At 40.5% G+C, this 23,608-nt stretch overlaps 1 protein-coding gene across 2 annotated transcripts in view; it reads left to right on the top strand.

Annotated features, from left to right (window-relative positions):
- NELL1 (neural EGFL like 1) overlaps nt 1-23,608 on the top strand; it is an 868,290-nt gene that overhangs the window by 630,605 nt on the left and 214,077 nt on the right. For both annotated transcript variants that reach the window (XM_004263922.4, XM_004263921.4), the window contains exon 15: nt 23,152-23,247. In XM_004263922.4, the coding sequence (XP_004263970.1) occupies nt 23,152-23,247 (96 nt within the window). The remainder of the gene's footprint in view (nt 1-23,151; nt 23,248-23,608) is intronic.

Here is a 23,608-nt window from a genome sequence, read left to right as displayed (position 1 = left end):
GGTTGAATTGTGTTCCCACAAAATTCATATGATGAAGCCCTAGCCCCCAGTATCTCAGAATGTCATCTCACTTAGAAATAGGGCTGCAGATATAATTAAGATAAGGTCATAGTGGAGTAGGGAGAGCCCCTAATCCAATATGACTGGTGTCCTTATAAAAAGGGGAAATTTGAACACACACACACCATGCGAAGATGAAGAACACACACACACACCCACACACACACACCATATGAAGATGAAGGCAGAGTTCAAGGTGATATTTCTGCAAGCCAAGGAATGGCGAAGATGACCTGCAAAGCACCAGAAGCTAGGGGAGAGGAGCATGGAACAGATTCTCCTTCACAGCCCTCGGCAAGAACGAATGCTACCGACACCTTGGTCTTGGACTTCTAGCCTCCAGAACCGTGAGACAATGAAGTTCTGCTGTTGAAGCCGCCCAGTTTGTGGTACTTTGTTATGGCAGCGCTAGCAAACAGGCATAACTACTTCTCATTGTCTCTTTCCTTCTTGCTTTCACTGGATTGCACCAACTTCCCTCCCCCATCCGCCGCCACCGCCACAATAAACATTCAAACTTGTCTCAGGCTCTGGTTTTCCATAAACTTAAAGCTAATATACCTTTTAATCCTATTTTGGCTTTAATATGTGTGTGATTATCCCTGGATTGGGTACTGACTTAGCGAGAAGAGATATGATATATCATTTTCTTAGAAAAGCTCACAGTGTTTAGCTATGCCCAATTTGTAAAGCACTAGGAATCAACTAAGGCAGAATGTTTCATGTTATACATCTACATAGTGACAGAGTTCAGAAAAGGGAGAGTCACATCATAAGCTTCTAGAACTGCAAAATGAACTATTAACTATGGCGGACCCTATTTTATCTGTGTGGTTTCCTAGCATTGCCAAAAGCATAAACTTGTATTTAGTGTATTCTGTACGTATTTTTGAATTCTCACAAAGGGACTTGTGGCAGGCAAAGGGGAGTCTTATTCCAAAAGGGATACTCAGGCATTTGTAAACAAGGTCCCGTGTTGGTAATTCAGACAAAGTAATTAGAGATTATGACTGTGGGAGTCTGGAGTATATGTGATGAATGGTATTAATTGGGAGTGAATTGATGCTGGTGGGTAAGGAAAGATAATTTCTCCAGCCAATTTCTCCAGCTAAGTCCACATGGCCAGTAGCTGAAACTATTCCCCAGACCAATCCATTATTCCCATCAAAAGGCATTTATTAAATGTTTATTTGCATATCATACTATGATAAAGGGAGGAACCAACCAGCTCTTGGAACACACTCCCTTGTGTTAATAGATAAACTGAGGCACATTAAAATGTCTAAGAGTTTACCTTAGCAAACATCAGTTCAAATCCAGCAGCACTCTACCAGCAGGAGCTAAAGGAAGGGCTTTTGTAGAGCAGACAAGGAGACAAAGCAAGGAAGTTATGTGACTGGCTATAGCTTAAGAGCTTGCCTTTTTTGGGAAAGACTGGTTGGCTGTCTGTGATTGGTTCTTCTTAAGTTTAGATTTCTGAACCTCGAGGCATTTACAGGAATTGACACTAGCTTAGGTTTCCATTTGCTTACATGGGCTCCTGAGCATTAGAGTCAGCTTAGCCTAATGGCTTCCTTGTTTACTTTAGTACTTAACATACGTAACCTATTTAAGTTTGGAGAAAAGAGCAAGCAAACTTCATATGGAGTTTAGAGCTTCAAATAAAGAAAGTTGTGTACTTAGTAATACCTTTTTTTTTGAGAGGAAACCAATTGAGATCTCATTTTTCTTGTTCCGAGTTTCCAAATATCTCCAGAGTTAGAGATTCATGTGAGCTTGTTTATGTATATAACTGATCAAAATATGGAATTGACTCAAGATCTCTGATTTTTGCTTCCAAACTAAACTCTCACTACCCAAGGGAGACGTGTACAGCAGTACCATGGACTGTAACGTCTGACGCCAGGGCCAGGTCTGAACTGTCTCCAGTGGGTCCTGAGTACCTGCAAAAAGCTTGGGTGAGAGAAGGTATATAAAATCATCTGTTAAATGACAAAGCCCTCAGTTCTGGTTGGATTCAATACAGATAATTTCTCAGGACAGTTCCGTAAGGGAAGACATCAAATCTCTGTCAATCACCTATCATGTCCCAGACTTTATACTAATCACTTTACATAATCCCTAGCGAGACCCTTCCCTTTATTTTAAAATGGTTATAATAGTATCTGTTTGGTTTTTTATGGCAATAGAAGGAATCAAGTAATAGTATATGAAGAACTTGGCACTGTGTCTGACATAGAGCACATTTTTAGTTACCTTTCTCTTCTTTATGCAGCTGTTGTTAGCTTTTTCTTCTTTCCTTTATTATATTCAATATCCACCCAACATGCCTCACATTGAGTTTTTATGTCTGTATTTAGGTGATGAAAAAGCTTATCAGAGATGCTGGCTATGTTTAACATCATTTTTAAGGAAATTCCTCAGTGACGCCCATCTTCCTCTTCACTGGTCTCCTTCCTTTAATATTATTGAATGATAGTGTCGCCACAACCACAGCCTAGACCTCTAATATCTATCACTGGTACTATTGAACTGTTTCTAAGCCTAACAGCTTCTAATTTTGTCTCTTGCAATTCATACTCCTCTGTCCTCTAAGAGAGATCTAGCCAAAATACAAATTTTTTAACATCTTTATTGTAGTATAATTGCTTTACAATGGTGTGTTACTTTCTGCTTTATAACAGATTGAATCAGCTATACATGTACATATATCCCCATATCTCCTCCCTCTTGCATCTCCCTCCTGCCCTCCCTATCCCATCCCTCTAGCTGGTCACAAAACACTGAGCTGATCTCCCTGTGCTCTGCGGCTGCTTCCCACTAGCTATCTGTTTTACATTTGGTAGTGTATATATGTCCATGCCACTCTCTCACTTCGTCCCAGCTTACCCTTTCCCATCCCCATCCCCGTGTCCTCAAGTCCATTCTCTAGGTCTGCGTCTTTACTCCTGTCCTGCCCCTAGGTTCTTCATAACCATTTTCTTTTTTTTAGATTCCATATATATGTGTTAGCATATGGTATTTGTTTTTCTCTTTCTGACTTACTTCATTCTGTATGACAGACTCTACGTCCATCCACCTCACTACAAATAACTCAATTTCATTTCTTTTTATGGCTGAGTAATATTCCATTGTATACATGTGCCACATCTTCTTTATCCATTCATCTGTCAATGGACACTTAGGTTGCTTTCATGTCCTGGCTATTGTAAATAGAGCTGCAGTGAACATTGTGGTACATGACTCTCTTTGAATTATGGTTTACTCAGGGTATATGCCCAGTAGTGGGATTGCTGGGTCATATGGGAGTTCTATTTTTAGTTTTTTAAGGAACCACCATACTGTTCTCCATAGTGGCTATATCAATTTACATTCCCACCAACAGTGCAAGAGGGTTCCCTTTTCTGTACACCCTCTCCAGCATTTATTGTTTGTAGATTTTTTGATGATGGCCATTCTGACTGGTGTGAGGTGCTACCTCATTGCAGTTTTGATTTGCATTTCTCTAATGAGTAGTGATGGTGAGCATCCTTTCATGTATTTGTTGGTAATCTGATATATTCTTTGGAGAAATGTCTATTTAGATCTTCTGCCCATTTTTGGATTGGGTTGTTTGTTTTTTTGATATTAAGCTGCATGAGCTGCTTGTAAATTTTGGAGATTAATCCTTTGTCAGTTGCTTCATTTGCAAATATTTTCTCCCATTCTGAGGGTTGTCTTTTCGTCTTGTTTATGGTTTCCTTTGCTGTGCAAAGCTTTTAAGCTTCATTAGGTCCCATTTGCTTATTTTTGTTTTTATTTCCATTTCTCTAGGAGGTGGGTCAAAAAGGATCTTGCTGTGATTTATGTCACAGAGTATTCTGCCTATGTTTTCCTCTAAGAGTTTTATAGTGTCTGGCCTTACATTTAGGTTTTTAATCCATTTTGAGTTTATTTTTGTGTGTGGTGTTAGGGAGTGTTCTAATGTCATTCTTTTACATGTAGCTGTCCAGTTTTCCCAGCACCACTTATTGAAGAGGCTGTCTTTTCCCCATTGTATATTCTTGCCTCCTTTATCAAAAATAAGGTGACCATATGTGTGTGGGTTTATCTCTGGGCTTTCTATCCTGTTCCATTGATCTACGTTTCTGTTTTTGTGCCAGTACCATACCATCTTGATGACTGTAGCTTTGTAGTATAGTCTGAAGTCAGGGAGCCTGATTCCTCCAGCTCCATTTTTCTTTCTCAAGATTGCTCTGGCTATTTGGGGTCTTTTGTGTTTCCATCGAAATACAAATTTGATCATTTATTCCCTTGTTTAATCTTTTCAGTAGCCTGGAATAGCCTACAGACAAAGCCCAGACCCTGCAGCCTGACATACAGGCTCCTACCTTCCTCTTGAAACTTGCATAGTTCAGCTGCTCCTATGGAGGTTGCATTCCCATGCACACGAATGATCTTCTTGTTCTACAACTTTGCACTTTTGCTTAGCCGGCCCTTCTGCTGTGTTTCCTCCCTCTCTTTTCTTACCTTTCTTTACCTCACCAACTCATCTCATTCTTTCAGAGACTGCTAATGCAGCTGTTCTTCTTGGCAACTTAAGGAAAGATTAGGTACCCTTCTTTAATGGTTCCTTATCATCATGTGTTCTGATTATGAGGACTTAAGATATTACATTGAAATCATTCATTACCACCTGTTGCTCCCACAGTAGTCTAACCCAGAAGTCAGCAAACTCTTTTGGTAAAGAGACAAGTAATAGATATTTTAGCTTTCTGGGGCACATGGTCTCTGTCACAACTAGTCAACTCTGCCGTTGTAGCACAAAAGCAGTCAAAGATAATAGGTAAATTAAGGAGCTTGAATGTGTTCCCATACAACTTTATTTACAAAAATAGATTGCAGGCCAGATTTGGCCTGTGGCTTGTAGTTGGTAAGTTCTTGATAATGGAAATCACAATCATGTCTTATCTTTCTTGGTATCTTCAGCACCTGTTTTGGTGCCTGGGATCGAAGGGTTGCTCAATACATGTTAATTGAACTAGGAGTGTGTTAGCCCCTCCGAACCATCACATGCCAAGTGCTTATTCTTGTTTTTATTTGAAGTACAGTCGGGTTGCTGTTAAACAGTTTCAATTCTGTATCCAGCTGGCATGCCTCATTTGAGGACCAAAAGTGAGTCAGTACTTCCTAAATTAACAGTTTACACTCTAAAAAGGAGATCCGTGTATCCTGCCTGAGCATCTAAGGCTTCTTGCTAATTTTCTCAGGTATTCCATTACCCTTGGGTCTTTCAGCTCTCCTTGAAACCAGCCACAGTGCCATCTGCAACCTGTTTATTGAAAGCTGTGTGACTAAGTACAGTAATAGAATTTTTCAATCAATACCCAATTGTAGCAGAAGCCAGTGGAGAGATTTCAGGGCAGCTGTAACATGCTGAGGTAACTTGGTGTCTCTAAGAAATCAGGCAGCAGAGAGCAGTATTAACTGAGTTCCATCAATCACACATGTGGGCACTGGGCCTGAAATTTGGTATAGGAGCTAGAGGATTGCATGATGTGTATTTGGTTGTGTAAACCCAGACAACAAATTCATCTGAACTCTGCTTATGACATTCAGCTGGTTTGGGCCCTTTGTAACAATTTTCTTTTCTTTTCTCCAGTTCAAAAATTCATCAGTCTCCTCTGTGCACATAACACAAAAGGAAGAGCAGTGGCACCTAATGGTAACCCTGGGAGAGTTGGTACCAAGAGGGAATATAGCCTAATAGAAAGAAACTTGGAAGTCAAAAGACCCAGAATTTAAATTCCAGCTGTTCCTCCTACTGCGTATTTTGGGTCTGAGTCAGGTTACATCCAGAGCGTTAAGTTTTCCTGCCTTTACAATGGGGATAATGCCTGCCTGCCTGCCTGCCTACCTGCCTGCCTGCCTCATCACAGTGTCTCAGTGAATTTCAAAGCAATTTTGGGCTTTGAAAATGCTATGCAATGATAGTTGTTGTATTATGAGCACCTCAGTTATTCCGCTTCTCCAGGGAATGATGTGTCAACCCTAAGTGAATTTCCCTTATAATTTAATCTGTTAAGTGCCAGGAGTTTAATTTTAACAAAGTTTATGTAAGTCTTTCTCAAAGAATGCATAGCAAACTAACTGCTTTATTAAACCAAATAGTCGATGCAGATTTAACCCATGTGCTGTTCAGAGTTAACACTGGGAATTCTGCTTCTGTTTGCAGTATCATAGCTGTAGGTGCTGCTGGCTGTGGAACTGACAGGTGATTGGGCTCTGGCTTAGAAGGAGTATGGCTTTTGCCTTCTGGAAAAATCCCAACGACTTTGTTAAACTGAGCTATTTGCCTCTTTTCCACAAAGGGAAAATGCATAGTTGGAGAATTATCGAAATACTGTTGTAGTATCCAACAACATCCAACATCCAACACCACGGAGTTTGATCTCTTCTTAGAAAGAAGTGAAATGAGATCCCAAGGGTTTAATGACCTGCTCGTGATGATATAGAAAATGAGTGTCAAAGCTCACACCCAGGGCTTCCCTGGTGGCGCAGTTGTTGAGAGTCTGCCTGACGATGCAGGGGATATGGGTTCGTGCCCCGGTCCGGGAAGATCCCACATGCTGCGGAGCGGCTGGGCCCATGAGCCATGGCCGCTGAGCCTGCACGTCTAGAGCCTGTGCTCCGCAACGGGAGAGGCCACAACAGTGAGAGGCCCACGTACCCCCCCTCCAAAAAAAAAAAAAAAAGCTCACACCCAATCCCTGATCATCTGACAACATTAACAGTAGTGGACATTTGCATAGAGCTTTACAGTTTCCAAAACATTGGCATATCTGTATCTTATTTGGAAGTTGACAGAGTGGGGGTCACTCCCTCCATTTCCAACATGTTAAGTGACTTTTCTAAGGCCACCCAGTTGCTGTCTGGTTGGGGAGAGATGCTGGGGACATGCACCTATCTTCTGATCACAGGTTCCAGTTTCATTCCAAGCCATCATATTTCACACCCCTGCACTGTGCCTTGTCTATTAGAGCATGCCGTGTAAGTGCTGCATGGCATCTGGGGCAGTGTGGCTTTGCTGACTGCTCTAAATTTTCTTCCTGAAAAAAGATGTCTTCTCTCAGTAAGTTCTTCCTGTTTCAGAGCAGTTTCTCCAGTGTGGCCGTTGGTATGCTCTGAATTGTTCATAAAGCATTTAAAACCTTACTGTGAGGTCTGTACCACTGGTCCTAGCAGTCACAGGCACCTTCACATCATATCAGCTCTTACCCACTTGGACTCACAGTCTGCTTCTGTCTCCAGCCTCATCTCCTGCCCCTTTTTTCTTAGCATTTTCGGTTCCACCCATGCTGAATTAATTGAAGTTCCCAGCATAAGGAAGCCTCTTTTTTTTGCTGTTTTAGTAAAAAATATTTCAGCTGGAAGCGATGTAACCCCAACTCAAACTGGCTTAAACATACCAGGGAATTTATGGGCTCCTGGAACTAACAATCCAGGGATAGATCAGGCACTGCTGGACTCAGTATTTCCAAATTAGTATAAGGAAGACGTCTGTCTCTCTTTTCCCTTCCCTTCAGTCTGAATTTTTCTGTGTTAGATTTCTTTCTTAGGCCAGTTCTCTCAAGTGGAAGAAAAGATGACCACTGGCAGTTCCAGATTTATATTACCTAAGCAATTCCATTGGAACGAGAGTACTTCCTACCACCTCCAACACTATGATAGCATCAAGAAAATGGTCTTTTTGAATTGGCTTAATTATATATTTCCATACTTAGAATTGGGACATGCAATGAGTTCAACCCAATCCACACAAACTGAGAGTAGGGATAAGAGAGATTCCTGAAATAAAACAACACATCGTGTTACTGTTAATGGGGAGTGAATGCTGAACAGGCAAAAACAGCAAACTTTCACTACGTGCACTAAAAGGCCTGTCCCTCAGTTCACCCTGTTAAAATATCTGGTGCCATGTTACTTACCTAGAAAACTCCTGTTTATCTTTCTAAACCCTACTCATAAGCCCTTTACCATGTGGATGATTTGGGGGTAAGTTACTTAACCTCTATATGTTTTAGTTTCTTTGTCTACAACATTTAGAAATAATCAAGCATCAGACTAAGGCCCTCAGTTGGTCAATGTGTCCTCAGTATGGCTCTGTCTCAGTATTACTGATTATAGTAATGTCCTATGAAACTGAAAAAATGAACGTGAAGTGATTTGGCCTTTTATTTAATGTCTCACAATCTGCTAGACTATAAGCATTACTGTTTACTCTGCAGCTCTTGAAATAAGACTTAGTTCTTTCATCAGTTGCCTTGACACAGTCTGTAGAATTTATAAATCTGATAGACAGTAAGGCATCTCTGCCGTCATGCCCAGGAGGTTGCTACTGTCATCTCAGGAGACTCCTAGTCTGAGAGACTGGAACTCCCTCTATCCCCTCTCTCCATATGCTCTTTTCATCTTCATGTTAAGAAATGTCCTAAGTCCTCAACTCCTTGCTTTTAGTCTTTGACATGGCTTCTGCTGCTGTAGCCAATCTCTACTTCTCTTCCTTCCATGTCTTTTCTATCTACTGCTTCTCAGGTTCTCCGATTTTATATCTAATGATCATCAATTCCTTTTTTATTCCTAATTTGAGATACAATCAAAACACCCTTTTGGATGATAATCTCATTCACTTCATTTGGTTACCTAGATGTTTTCTCTTGTGCTTACTGCTTTGACAGTGTTCTCCATTCCAGTAATTTCTTGGGTATAATTTTGGATATGGTATCATTCTGGATGTTGCAAGTTCCTGATTCCTCTTTTGAAAAATAGCAAATGGTAAATACCAACACCATGAATGGTTAGGAAAGAAGAGGAAATGATTTAACTATTGAGGTAGATTTTATTTAAAAGTTCAAAAGCCGCTAGTATTGTTCTTATGATTCAGAATTTTTCTTCTCCATTGCCCAATGCATAGGTATAAAATTTCATTTATACTGTATATTCTGTTCTGTTGAAGAAGAAAATAGAAGCCAAAGCACTTGTAACAGGCCAGTAGAAGCCACCTGAGTATCTTCTCCAATGATAACAGGAAGTTTAAAGTGCCTAGTGACATTCAGCTAAATCTTTTGCTGGTTTTAGGAGTCTGCTCTGTGATTTGTAATTAATTTATTCAGCAAGGAGCGATTGCTTATGTATTATGTGCCAAGAACTGGGTGCGGAACTGGAGACAGAGGGATGAAAGACATGATGTGCATACTTGAAAAGCTCAAATCTCTTAGGCCAGACAGACTGGTAAGAAGACAGTTAGGAGAGTATGATAAGTGATGAAATGTCTCTGGAGGAATACAGGAGGCACCTTATAGTGCATTAAATAGTGACTCCCTCCAAATATATGTCCATGCCCTAACCCCCAATACCTGTAAATGTGACCTTATTTGGAAATAGGGTCTTTGAAGATCTAGTTAAGGATCTTGAGGTGATACCATCCTGGATTTAGCGGGGGCCCAAAATCTAATGACTTGTGTCATTCTAAGAGAAATGAGAGGGAGATTTGAGACAGAGCCCCCCTGGGGAAGGCCATAGAAAGATGAAAGTAGAGATTGGATTTAGGAAGCTACAAGCCGGGGAATGCCAAGAACTGTTGGCAGCCAGAGAAGCTGGGAGAAAGGCACGGGGCACGTTCCCCCCACAGCCTCCAGAAGGCATGAACCCCATTGAAACCTTGATTTCAGACAGAGAGAGAGTAATATTTTTTGTCTGTGTTAACTCACCAGTCAGTGGTAACTTCTTACAGCAGCTTTAGGAAACTAATACAGGCCTTTAAACTAGACTGCAGGCCTGGGGTGAAAGAGGGTTATCCAACATAAAATGCTTCCCAGTTCAGGAGACATTTCAGCTGTAGATTGGAGGCCAAGGAGGAGTTAACCAATTTACCGATGGGGAAGAGAATTCCAGGCAGAAAAAATACATGTAAGCGTAGTCCATTTTATTGCCAGAAAAAAAGCCTCCCTAATTCATAACTCTGTAGAAGAAGGGCAAGAGACATGTTACTTACCCAGTTTGTTTCCTTTGGACAAAGTTCTTGCTTCTACTCTGCGGAGTCTACCTGGTCCATAGATTATTGGGGGAGCTGTTGACTCCTCTCACGCCTCCACTTCTATCACACCAGTTTAGGGGACCGTCGGTTTCTCATCTGAATTATTGTAATAGCTTTATAAGTGGTCTGTTTGCTTTTATTGTCGCCTTTTCCACCCCATGGTCTATTTTTCCTCAACACAACAGCCAGAAAGATCCTGTTAAAACCTAAGTGACATTATGTCACTCTGTAGCACAAAACATTCCAACGGCTATTTCATTCAGAGCAAAAAGCCAAAGTCCTTAAGTGTCCTAAAGATGGTAAGAGAAGAGAGGTTCCATGACCTTTCTGCTGCCATCTCCTGTGACTCAGCCCCTGCCTCACCTGGCCTGCTTGCCGTGCCAGAAGGTGCTGGGTAAGGGCCTGTGCCAGCACCTTGGCACTGAGCTGTTCCCTTTGCCCAGAACACTCATCACCCTCCTTGTCTGCCTGGTCTGCTCTCTCTCATCCTTTATGTGTCTGTTCAAATGTCAATTTATTAGGCCTTTATGACTACCCTACGTAGGTATTAACCCCTCTCCTAACACTTATCTCCCTTACTCTGCTTTAGTTTTCCCCGTAACACTTACTATTATCTGAATTTTTGTACTTTTGCTTGTTTGCTTGTTTTTCCCCCACTAAAAGGTAAGCATCATAAAATCAGAGACATTGTCCGCTCTGATCATTGTTATATGTTAACTGCCTAGCAGAGTACTCGGTGCATAGTAAGATTTCAACTGCTGGTTTTTGAATGCCTGGATCAACGATTCTTAGATTTTTTTTTTAACTGTGAACTTTATAAAAGAAATGAAAATGTTTGATAGGAATTTCGAAACCCATGCTTTATTTAAAAAAAACAAGTTTCAAGTGTAATATTATAGAAAAGAGATGACTGAGGCCTGCAGTGGGTTCTGATATTCATTCCATGTTCCTTCTCACTGAAAAAACAAATGAGCAAACAAAAAATTGGGGTTGCCAAGTACTTTTTTTTTTTTTTAACCTGAACTCCCTTTTTACTTCTTACAATTATCCAAGGAAAGATTATAGTCCTTGAGGCCCAAATGTTATCAAATGGCTTCTGAGGGAGGCTCTGCTTCTCTCCTGTGTATTTTGCAAATGCTGGCTGGGCTGTGAGATGCCCCATCTTGTCTTTCTGTCCCTCTAACCTCGTACTCTGTACCTGTCATTTCCTTGCTGGGATCATAGTACACTGATCAGAATGAACAGTCTCTGCACACTGTGGGTATAGAGGAGATATTTAAAAATTCTCTGCATGAGCAGATTTCCTTCCAGCTGAGAGTCTGAGCTGGGAGCAGCTCCTCAGCTGGGCAGAAAGTTGGACGCCATGAAAACTCCTTTATAACACCCTCAGGAAATAGTAGCCACAGCATCTTGCTTACCCTCTTCATAGGCAGCATCATGTGGGCTAACCAGATGGATACAAAAGCAAGCTCAGCCTGTGTGGGGAACTGTGCCTGGGGCGGTAAGGCAGCCAGTGAAAGTGGCAAGGGACAAATCTGGAGAGGAAGGCAATGTATCAGGCTCTGTGCCACTTGCTTTCATGTTTATATTGTCATTTAACTTTGAAACAAATTTGATGAAGAGGTATTTATGTCTTCATTTCACAAGTGAGCCCACAGAGGCTCAGAGGAGGTGAGTAATTTAGCGGAAGGTCACACAGCTAGTGATTTAATCCAGGTTTCTCTGATTCCAGGGGCTGTGTTCTTTTTACCTGTACCATGCTGGCTATAAATTAGAAATACGTTTAGAGGGATTTGAGCTTAAATATTTCAAAAGGAACACTGGCTGAAGAATGAGGGCAGCTCGTGTTGTAGATGAGATATAGCAAAACATCTAGACCATACAGATAACCAGGCGGTGGTGAAGGCTAGAGGCCCGGTGGGTGTGTATGAACATGAAAGCAGCCATTAATCAGGCAGGCTCGCTTAAGAGGACCCTGGGTTTTGACTTTGAAGGCAGCCAAGGAAAGGTCAAATATATGTTTTGAGTCCACCAGCAAGCAGCACTCTTTGGAATTCCTTTGCATTCTACAACATGATAATTAATAATTCTAACTCTGGATTCATTGGTCGGGACCTTCCAGCATGGAACTGAAAAGCAGTACATTTTCAACAAAATACAAATGTAGCCTGATAGCCCTGTGAATTAGGGTTTCATTTACCCTTGGTTCCCCACATCAGTGTGTTTGTCCTCAAATGGGTTTCCCCACTGTGTATATAAGTATGTAACTAATAATAATAATTAAAATCGTTTGAGTACCTGGGACTAAGCATTTGACCTTTATTCCTCATAACAACCATGTAATGAGGAGGGTATTTTTCTTTCAATTTTGTCGTGAGGGAAATAAAGTTCACTGATATTTCTAGATCAGCCCCAGGTCACACAGCTAGAAAATGGCAGATGTGAGATCAGCAGTCATGGTGCCCATTTCTGAAAGCCTCTCATCTGACAGCCTAGGTGTCTGTCTGTGGTAGGTATTACAGAGTGTGGGTGCAGAGAGCAGTGTTTGCTGCAGGGTCTGATTGCTAAGTTAATTCTTCTTCATTCCTCTATTCTTTTTATGCTTTCATCCTTCTCTCCTCCCTTATTTCTACCTTCTCTCCTTCCCTCCCCACAATCTAAATCCCCAAACTAGTTTTCACCCATTGGGTAAAGTTGGCATCACTTCTCAGATACCTGATGCTGTTTTAGAATCCCAGAGCCTGAAATTCTTTGTCTCTGCTTCCTAATTAACTTTCTCTTGAGCAGGTCATCTACTTCTCTCCTCTCAGTTTTCCCATTTACAGAATGAAGGTACCATTACAAATCACCATTCAAGATTCTTATGAAGCACTTTCTAAAACAAAAGCTTAAAACTCTTTACAAATCTGGGAAACTGTTCAAGTTCCAAGATGGAGGTGGGAAATTGAAGAGCTCTCTTGAGAACTTGGGTCCACCCGAATTACCCAGCTTCTGTCACTGCAGCTGGGATCCGTATCTCACTCAAGATTTAACGTCTAATTCCATGCAGTTATATAAAAATCACATAGTGATTTTTCCTGGGAGAGCTTGCTGGAATTTATTTCTTGAAGTCTCTAGACTGTGACCTCCAGGGGTAATAGATGTGTTGGGCTCCAGTATGGCAGTGCAGCAGGGAACCTTCTGACCCTCGCACCCCAGGCTTTCTCCTCAACTGCTTTTCACAGCTAGCACTTGCAGGCTCCCATTTCCTAATGCTCCACTAAACGCTGAACACCAAATTTTGAATTGCTTTCAGAGTTTTTGTTGCAAAGATGTAATTTGACTGTTGCCCTAGTTTGTACATTGTAGGGAGTCCCGAACTAACTTCCTGAATTTTGCTTTTGGAAATTTGAACACCATCTCTCATTCTGTTCCTCTTCTTGGGTTTTTGTCTTAATCCCGTTCATCATTTTCTTTGTTATTGATTCCAGTGCTCAACAAGCTCTCAAACTCTGCCATCGATTTGTGTACCGGTTAGGGAAGGTAGGCTGTGAAGAGTTTTGATATTTGAAAGAAAATGCTGTACTATATTAATTAACCTGGAGAGAAAGAGATTGACAGATTTAAAAAGAACTAACATTTACCGAGTGCTTACGATGTGTGGGCATTATGTCAAGTACTTTACCTGCACTATCTTACTTAAGCCCGGTAATATCAGTATGATGTAGGTTCTCTTAGTGACCTAGTTATACAGGTAAGGAGTATGAATATAAGTTCATTTGTATCTTTTTTTTTTTTCTTTAAATACAAAGCAAAAGTAGACTTACAGACATAGAGAACAAATTTATGTTACCAAAGGGGAAATGGGGGGAGGATTAACATATACACATTACTATATATAAAATAGATAAGCAGCAAGGACCTACTGTGTAGCACAGAGAATTGCATTCAATATTTTGTAATGACCTGTAAGGGGAAAGAATGTTAAAAAGAATATATATATATATGTATATACATATATATGTATATAGCTGAATCATTTTACACCTGAAACTAACACAACATTGTAAATCAACTGTACTTCAATAAAAAATAAAAATTAGAAAGAAAGTTAGAAAGAAGTTTGATGCTCAAGGAGATGAAGGAACTTTCCAAAAATAATCACAATGGTAATCATTTTGCAATATATAAATGTATCACACCAGCATGTTGTACACTTTAAACTTACACAATGTTGTATGTCAATTATATCTCAGTAAAGCTAGGAAAAGAAATCAACCAGCTAATAAGGGCTGGAACCATGACTGGAACCTAGGTCTCTCTTTCCAGAGTCATGCTCTTAACCGCTCACTGAGCCATAGGTGGTCCTGAAAGACTTACCGAGGCACCCCGGTTGTTTGGGTGATGTGTCAGTGATTGACCCCACCCCCCAGGGGCACCCCCCAGAGGCTGAATATCCCTCATTCCCAAGTTCTTAGTAATTTCCTGTTGAGTTGTTCTCCCTTTTAGATGATTCTTCCAGTTCTACATTTCAGAGATTTTAAAATCATAAAAATGAATTCATATTCAATATTTTGATTCTGCCTCCCTAAGAAAGAGACCACTCTTGTTCTGAATGAAAGTGAGTTGGGGAAAAATAAGATAATATTGGCAGTCCTAAATCCTTCATAAGACCAGTGGGTATCTGGTGAGACAGGCAGAGCAGAAGTGGCCTGTCTGTGAAGTAGCACACATCCTGCGTTCATGATATCCCAGCTAATCCCCCCCACTCCTCGTTCCTCACAGCCCCTCTTCCAGGCAGCTGAAGCCTCTTTTAGTTCCACTCAGTTGTGCTCCATGCCTCTGTACCTTTGCAGACACTGTTCCTTCCTCCTGACTTTAACACCCTTGGCCCCAAGCTGCCTGATGGTTTATTATTTATTTTTCTGATTCAGCTGAGGCAGCAGCTCTTCTTTGGAGCCATTCTTGACCTTCCAGGCAGAAACAACCCTTTCCTTCTTTCTGCCTCCTTTTGGTTTTGTGTATTGCTAGGATCTGTAAAGCATTATGCGATCCTAGCAATCTGCTCCTTAGGGCCTTTGCACTTGTGGTATCCTCTGCTTGGAGCACTCTTCTGCCTGATAACTGCATGGCTCACTCTTTCTCCTCTTTGGGTCTTTTCTCAAATGCCACTGTCTTAGTGCCTTCCGTGGTTACCCTGTTCAATTACAACCTTCCCCGCTGGCGTACTTCATATCCCCCTGGTCTGCTCTATTTTTGACCATAACACTTGTCATCATCTAATTTGCCATCTCACTGACATGTTTATTTTGTTATTCTGTATCTTCCCGCTAGAATATAAACCCATATGTTGACATGTTTTTATCTGTCTGAGCCCTGGTTCTCAGAATAATCCTTGGTACAGAGGGTACTCAATAAGTGTTTATTAATTACTAAATTAAGGGACTGTCTTCTCTCAACTTTCATCATACTGACATTTTGAGCTGGATAATTCTTTGTTGTGAGGCTGCCCTGTGCCTGTAGGATGTTTAGCAGTATCCCTGATTTCTACCCACCAGTAGCATTCCTCCAGCTGTAACAACTAAAAATGTCTCCAGACATTTCCAAATATCCCCTGCGGGGGACATTGCCCTCAGGGAGAATCCTTGTGTTAGAATCCCAGATCCTGGAAAACAGGGATCATATCTTTTTGGAGTATCTGGTGTCAAGCACACAGTAGATGACTGATAAATTTGTAAAGCTGGAATGATCTGACTTGGTCAAATGTTTACCTCAAATTTCACGATATAGTTAGTTTGTACACAAAACCGTCTTCTCAAACTTTTTATTTTCTCTATATAATTAAATTACTCTACCAAGAAATATGGGTTCAGTATCACCAGAGTTCAGGATGATATAGAGGAAGGCAGAGTTGCAATGAACATGACCATGGCCCTTAAGAATCTCATAGTCCAGTTATAGAAACACATATATAGCACCCCCCAAATGCAGAAGGATGCATTATCTCTCCCTTCAAGCTATGCCACTCCTGTCTAGTTCATCTTCTGTAACAGATTTTCTATAAAAGCCTAGTGAGCAAATATTTCAGCTTTGCAGGCCATATGATCTCAGTTGTAACTACATCCATAGAAAATAACACTTGTAGACATTTTATCTTTTCAGTCTTTCTAGAGCTAAAACCAACATCTCAATGTGAAGATTTCAAGGTTAATCTAAAAGTGACTCTATGCCCACATCCTATCACAAAATGCTATGGACTAGAAAAATGTGGCTATCACCAAGAATGTATGAAACAAGTACATGGTTTAAACTGCAGTTTTAGTGGGTTGGGAAAGCAAATCATCGGTTCATAGCTGCATTTATAAATTACGTACAACAGAATATAATACAATACCATACATGGAAGGCAGTACAGTACAGTATAATGCAAGGCAATATGATAGAAAATACCAGAACGCATTACACATACTAAGAGTACATTTTATATTTCTGGTTGTCTGTGTGTGTACGTATGGGGTTTCTGATGTAAAACTTATTGCTAACTATTTAGTGTAATAAAAAAGATCAGCAAAGCACTGTTTTAAACCAACTAGAATAATGGATATAAAAATGGAAAAGTCTATATGCAGATACCCAGGCAAGACACTATTGTACCTTAATGTAAGTAACAAATCTGGAAAGTGGATGAGAGATGGCATGACGGAGAGGATGGCTCACAGATTGTAAAACGCCCCTGCTTGCCCACATGGCTTACTGTGTTCTGTTCTAATGTTCAGTCTCTAACCTTGATGTGAGCTATCAGCACCTGTTCATTTTCTTCATTTATTTGTTACCTTTCTGCAGGACAAAACCATGACCTGAACTGTCTCTTTCCCTGTGCTTCTCCACCTGGCAAAAATCCCATTCCTTCTTCCAGGCCCAGCTCAAATGCTAGCTGTTGCAAAGCTTTTCCCAGGTGCACCAGGCACAGTTAATCACGTTCTTCTCCACGTTCTCTCAGTACTTTATTCGTACTGCTACAGGGGCACAGATCATATTTGAATGTGCTTGGTTTTATATGTGCCATTCTCTGCTACTCGATCGTGAGCTTCTTGGGCATGGAGGCAATTTTCATGTCTCCTTTTAGACTTCTCAGCACTCAGCACATTATCTACACAGAGTAGGTGGCTAACCCCTAAATGGAGACTGCTTAGTGACGTTGTTAGGACTGAGCTTGAAACCCAGGATGCCACTCAGTAGTGGTGCGACCTTTGGTAACTCACCTTACTTCTCTAAGCTAGCTTTCTCATCTGAAAAGGAGAATAGCGTGAGAAATGCACAGCATTGCTGTGAAGATGAAATGGAATATTAGGTCTATAAGGTACTTAATGGGTCTTCGATAAATGGAATTGACTGTCACTATTGTTGTCATTATTATTAATACTGTTGAAAAGAAGAGTGGAAAAGGCTAGCAGAGCCGCAGATACAAACACAAATAGTAAGTGATAGGAGTGAAGGTGATTTAGGGGCCAATAATTAAGTATTTAAGTTATGCAGTATATTGTGTGCTTGAGGCCAGAATGATGAAAAGTGAGAACTGCAGACATCTGGATGTTTGGTTTTATATATCAGGGTAGCTATCTGGATGGTTTTCACCTTACCTTTATATTTTACACTCTTGAGGGGAGACTTTGGGAGGATGCAAAAAGGGATTAAAATAACCTAATTTTACTCATGGAGGTACTCCATAGACTTAATTGTATAAAGTCGGAGTAGAGTTTCTCACCTGCAACACTACTGATGTTTTGGGCCAGATCATTTTTTTGCTCTGCAAGATTGTCTTGTGCATTGTAGGATATTTAGAAACATCCCTGTCCTCTACCCACAAAATGCCAGTAGCACACTGACCCTACCTGCCATCTTGTAACAACCAAAATGTTTGAGGGGACCTTTGATGAATATTATGTTCTGAACAAGGTGAGGAATAAACCACAAAGCAGACATGGTGGAGGGGGGTGATCTCACCTTTATTATTGACAAGGCTGGATTGGAGAACATGAGTTTAAGTCTGTAAGTCAAGCTGGTTTGCTAAGAATAAACACAGAATAAGACCAGCTTACCCACTGAATCCCAGGGAGAAAGGCATCATCAGGGAAGTAAGGAAAATTGATACCATTTGAAGGCATCTCACTCCCAAGAGAGAAGCGAGGTAGGCATGGAGTTTTACTGAGCGTGACCAGACGTTAAATATTTTCTCCCCCCTTTGGAATTTAGGTGCATATAGTCAAATTAATTATAATCTTTGGTTTATGACACCTTGTAACCATTGGTCCATGGTGGCCAGCTTTTATTTATTTTGATATCTTGATAGTTATTTTTAATAATGAAATTCACACCTACTAACTCACCATCCAAAATAAAACTAGAAATGTAAATATTACTCACTCCTAATGATAGTTTTTCTCAGCCCATTCTCCTGTTTCTCCCACCCAAGGGACATCATCCTGATATATATTGTTTCCAAATTTACCAATAGAATAAATCTCTCTACCTCCCCAGGGACAGAATGAGAAAAGCTGGCAAAGAGAGGGCAGAAATGAGCTTAAGGAAAATGCTTTCTCAAGGAAACCAGGAGGGAGGGAAAAGGGTTTACTTCTACCAGATGGTGTTGATATGTTTCCTTATTTTTTCAGAATACAGGGTGTCCCTAGAAACTAAATATATGCCAGTTATACTTTAAGAGTATCATACCAAGTGTTTAGAACTTGGAGGGCTGTTACTTTTTTTATTAGTATAAAACTATTTTTGTCAAATTGAGCACATGGTGATAATACTAGGCATCCACAAACCTGGCGTCCGCAAACCCAGTTTCTCATTCTGTTCCCCTTAAAGTCCAAGTTTTGTTTCACATGCTAATAATTTTTTAAATATAAAAAGTAGTCTTGGGCTTCCCTGGTGGCGCAGTGGTTGAGAGTCCGCCTGCTGATGTGGGGATGCAGGTTCGTGCTCCGGTCCGGGAGGATCCCACATGCCGCGGAGCGGCTGGACCCGTGAGCCATGGCCGCTGAGCCTGCGCGTCCGGAGCCTGTGCTCCACAATGGGAGAGGGAGGCCACAGCAGTGAGAGGCCCGCGTACCGCAAAAAAAAAAAAAAAAAAAGTAGTCTTTCTTTGGATAAACTCCCTCAGTTTTGAATTTTTTAATTTATTTTATTGCGCAGCAGGAAGAGTCCTTTCAAAAATAGAATCATACCATTTTAGAGTTGATCTGATCCAATATCTCCCCCAGGGTAGCAGTTAATAACAAATGCCATTATAATGACGGATTCAAGTTTGTAATCTCATTGAATATCTGCGGTCTACAGGCCATACTTTGGAATCTAGAAAGTGGTTGACAAAGGAGTGACATACCCGTGATGCCTGAGTTCTTCTGAGTTTGCAAAAGAGCTATGATTCCAAGTCCCATGGCAAACCACATGATACTGCTGGGGTCACCAAGTCAACGAAGGAGGGACAATTAGCCCTTACTAAAGAATAAGTACCATAGCATAGGGATCTTTCACCGCTGCATCTCCAGAATCTAGATGAGGAACTGGTGCGTTATAGTACTGGTATTTGGAAAAGCAAAGGCCTGGTGGTAAGTTAAGACAGTCACATCCAGTTTTAAGCTTATTCCACTTGCAGTGCCCTGTGCTGGGTGGTTTACGTTGGTAGTTTAATTTAACCTGCACAGCATGGTGTTTTCATTATTATCATTATTGCTTTGCTCTTGAGAAAACTGAGGTCCAGAGGAGTGAAATTATTTGCTTAGGTCACACAGCTAATACATACAGAGCAAGGATTTGGACCATGTGGTTTCTACCATCCTGTCTTCTCATAAGCTAGAAAGAGGTATAGTAGGTGACCTGGCTTCTTGTTCTGGTTATGCCATCAACTAAGTAATGCTGTGCAAATTATAGGTCCTATGAGTACCAGAAGAAATGCTAGGTTCATAGTTGATCCAGAAGGGCCTATCCAGATATAAATGTGTGCACAATTTTTAGACTAGGATCCAATAGTGTGTTTTGATGTTTTATGAGGTTTCAAAGAAAACTCACACTGATCTTGATTTCTCCAGAGTAGCTTAAGTTTTGGATGACATGCTCCTTTTTAATTTGCTTTTGTGTTTTTTTTGAAATTTTCGGCATATTACCTAAGGTTCAAGTAGGCAGTGAATTTCTTTATTCCAGATAAGTTCCAATAGAAGCAGTATGTGCAATTGGGTGAAATGTGACTTAAAATGGACAAAAATGGAGTTTAAGTAATAGGTGCATGAAGTTGCACAACTCCCTACACCCCTTCTTCAATGCAATGTGTGAAATTTGGGAGATATTGTTTTCTTCCAATTTGTAGTCAGTTCCCTTAGCCCTTATGAGACTGTTCAAAAAGGGAATAAACCTGCCTATGTGAATACCAGATTGCAGGGGAATCTGCACTGTATCTTATAAAGAGGAGGTAAGACTTTGAAGCCAAAGAAGTCTTTGTTTGAATTGGCTCTGCTGCTTATCATCTGTGCAGCTTACAGAGGGCACTTGATTTCTGAGTCCCCATTTCACCATTTTTATTTGGAAACAGTAACACCCATCTGATATTTGATGATAAGGGCTACTACTACTCTTTAGAGAAACTAAATCAAGCACAAAGAACAAGGGTTGTGAGCTTCCCTGGTGGCGCAGTGGTTGAGAGTCCGCCTAATGATGCAGGGGACACGGGTTCGTGTCCCGGTCCGGGAAGATCCCACATGCCGTGGAGCGGCTGGGCCCGTGAGCCATGGCCGCTGAGCCTGCGCGTCCGGAGCCTGTGCTCTGCAACGGGAGAGGCCACAACAGTGAGAGGCCCGCGTACCGCAAAAAAAAAAAAAAAAAAAAAAGGGTTGCCTTAAACCCATCTTGGTGAAGCTGAACACCTTATAGGATGGGTTTATGTTGTCTGCGTATTAGACAATTTGTACAAGTTTCACAGTCATAACCAATTAATTTTATTTACGAAATACTTAACACTATGTGCCAAACACTATTTTAAGTCCCTTACAAATATTGACTCATTTTATCCTTATGGCATCCTATTTATTCTATCTGCACATTCTTAGAACATCACAAACATATGCTTTCTTCACAAAATCTGTTATCATTTCTGTTTAAGAGGTGGGTAAATCAAGAGCACACGTGTATTATAAAACAACACCAAGTCTCCTAACCATGTCTGCTGATGTGTGTGTGTGCGCGCACGCGGGCACATGTGTGTACACAGATCTGGATCAAGTGCTGTTTGTGCCACAAAGAAACCCAGACTGAGCTTCCTGCTTCCAAGCCCCTGCCTTCTTTGGGTGCCACTTGAAACTTTTCTTTACCAGATTTACATCTGTCATTCTTAGCTTGCAAAAAATTTTTCTTGTTCTGTTGTTAACTTCGATGCAGAGCTCTACTCTAAATACCTAACTTGAAATGTTTGTCACCAGAGCCCACAATGTGTGATTTGGGGGACAAGAGATTTCATATACATTTGTATACATATATTTATATGCATTTGGTTTCTGATGAACATACCAAGGTAGATATTGTCTAAAGCTTTTTTTTCTTAGTCTCAGGGTACTGAGATGCTGGAAATAGGAAATGGTATTCGAATACCAAGATACACACTATATATCTTCTGGCAGAAACAGAGGAGCTCACAATTAATTGCTAAACTACAGAATGTTAAATCATCCAAGGGACATCAAATGATGTGGAAAATGACAATATTGTGAGAAGTTCTATTTACTTGAACTAGCATTCAGCTATCTAAAGACATAATGGAGCTTTTTAAAGTTAGACCCATATTATTTATGTGATGATACCAAAACATAACCATGACATTTTTCCAGGGTGACATTTTCCAACTGCAATTAAAAATCAAAACATTTGCTCACCGAGCTCTCATGTGAATAAAAGAAATCCTGCATTAACAAGTTGCAGTCATCTTCATTAATGAGAAATTTTGCAGGTTAACACAAAATTATTGGTTATCCAGCAGGGTTTGATAATAACTTATTCAGATGGAACTGTTGCACAGTTGTGAGAACAAGTGTTTTCCTGTCAGAACAACCTGCAGAATACAGACTAATTCATTCAGCAAATATTTTTTGAGCATCTACTGTGGCCTCAGATTCTGAGACTATGGTGCCACGGGGAGCAAAAATAATCACAGTACTTGCCATGATAGGTCTTGCAGTCCAGTGGATGGAAGAGGAGATGGTAATCAATTATGCGTAAATGAACATTTATATTTAAAACTGCAAAGGAAAGGGGCATGGAAATATGCTCTGCTAGTGTGTAATAAGGGGAACTAATCTAAGGCTAGCAGGGTAGTGTGGAGATGGCCTTAGGATGACTTTGCGATGTTTATCAAAAAGCTTTATCAAGTCTATACCCCTTGAAATAGGATTTGTACATTGAGGCACTTTCCCTGAAGGAATAATTTGAGATGTGTTAAACATTTTGTCTATAAGGACAAGGCATTGTTTTTATTATAGAAATGTTGGAAACATCTTAAATATTCAAAAGTAAGCACTTAGTTAAATTTATTATGTCCTTCAAAATTGTTTTGACTACCGAAAATCTTTAAAAAAATGTAAAAGTATTTTTATTGTAATAAAAATGCTTAGTAAGAAAGAGTATCTACAAAACAGTATTTTAAATGCCTTTGCCTTTATCCTAACCCTGTCCTTTCTAGTTCCTCAATTGATTCTTTGATTTCAAATATATCAATAATCATACTAATAGCAACTGTAAGAGCTCTTCATACTAGCTACCATTTAGCACCAAATACTTTATATCCATTATTTCAATTGATCTGATGTAAACCAGTGAAATAGGTATTATTTCATTTATTTCTTTTTGTATACCGTGACTTTTAAATATGTCAACATAGATATGTATTCCCTGTGCAACAATGAAAGAATTGTTTCAATGCCCATGCTATTTACCATGAATTTCCTTATTGCCATTTTATCTAAGAGAAATCCCTTATCTTTTTGTGACAGCGTTCTGCGAAGAGGGCTGCAGATATGGTGGAACATGTGTGGCTCCTAACAAATGTGTCTGTCCTCCTGGATTCACAGGAAGCCGCTGCGAGAAAGGTAACCTCATCTGGTGTGTGTCTCTGTGTGTGTGTGTGTGTGTGTGTGTGTGTGTGTGTGTGTGTGTGTGTTGGGGTTGGGGGGAGAGAGAGAGACTAGGCTTCAGAGAGAATGGAGGCTCTTCCTCTGGAGCTATAGTACTGCGGGTTGACTTAATACATTATGTCTTGATGGTGGATGTGGCTCTCCTAAGGTTGGGTACCTTTTGATGACTGTGTAATAGGCATCCTCCTTCTGAAAACAGAGCTTCATTTGCCCTCCCTCCAGCGTCTCTAATTTAGCAAGGTCGAGTCTTTTCTCTGCCTCCGTTTGCAGTGTGCATTTTTAGTGCTAATTAGAGATAAAGGCTGACAAACTGACC

Source organism: Orcinus orca, chromosome 8, assembly GCF_937001465.1.
Source record: "Orcinus orca chromosome 8, mOrcOrc1.1, whole genome shotgun sequence".
NCBI classification, from domain to species: Eukaryota; Metazoa; Chordata; class Mammalia; order Artiodactyla; family Delphinidae; genus Orcinus; species Orcinus orca.
This window is presented reverse-complemented; position numbering and strand designations above follow the sequence as displayed.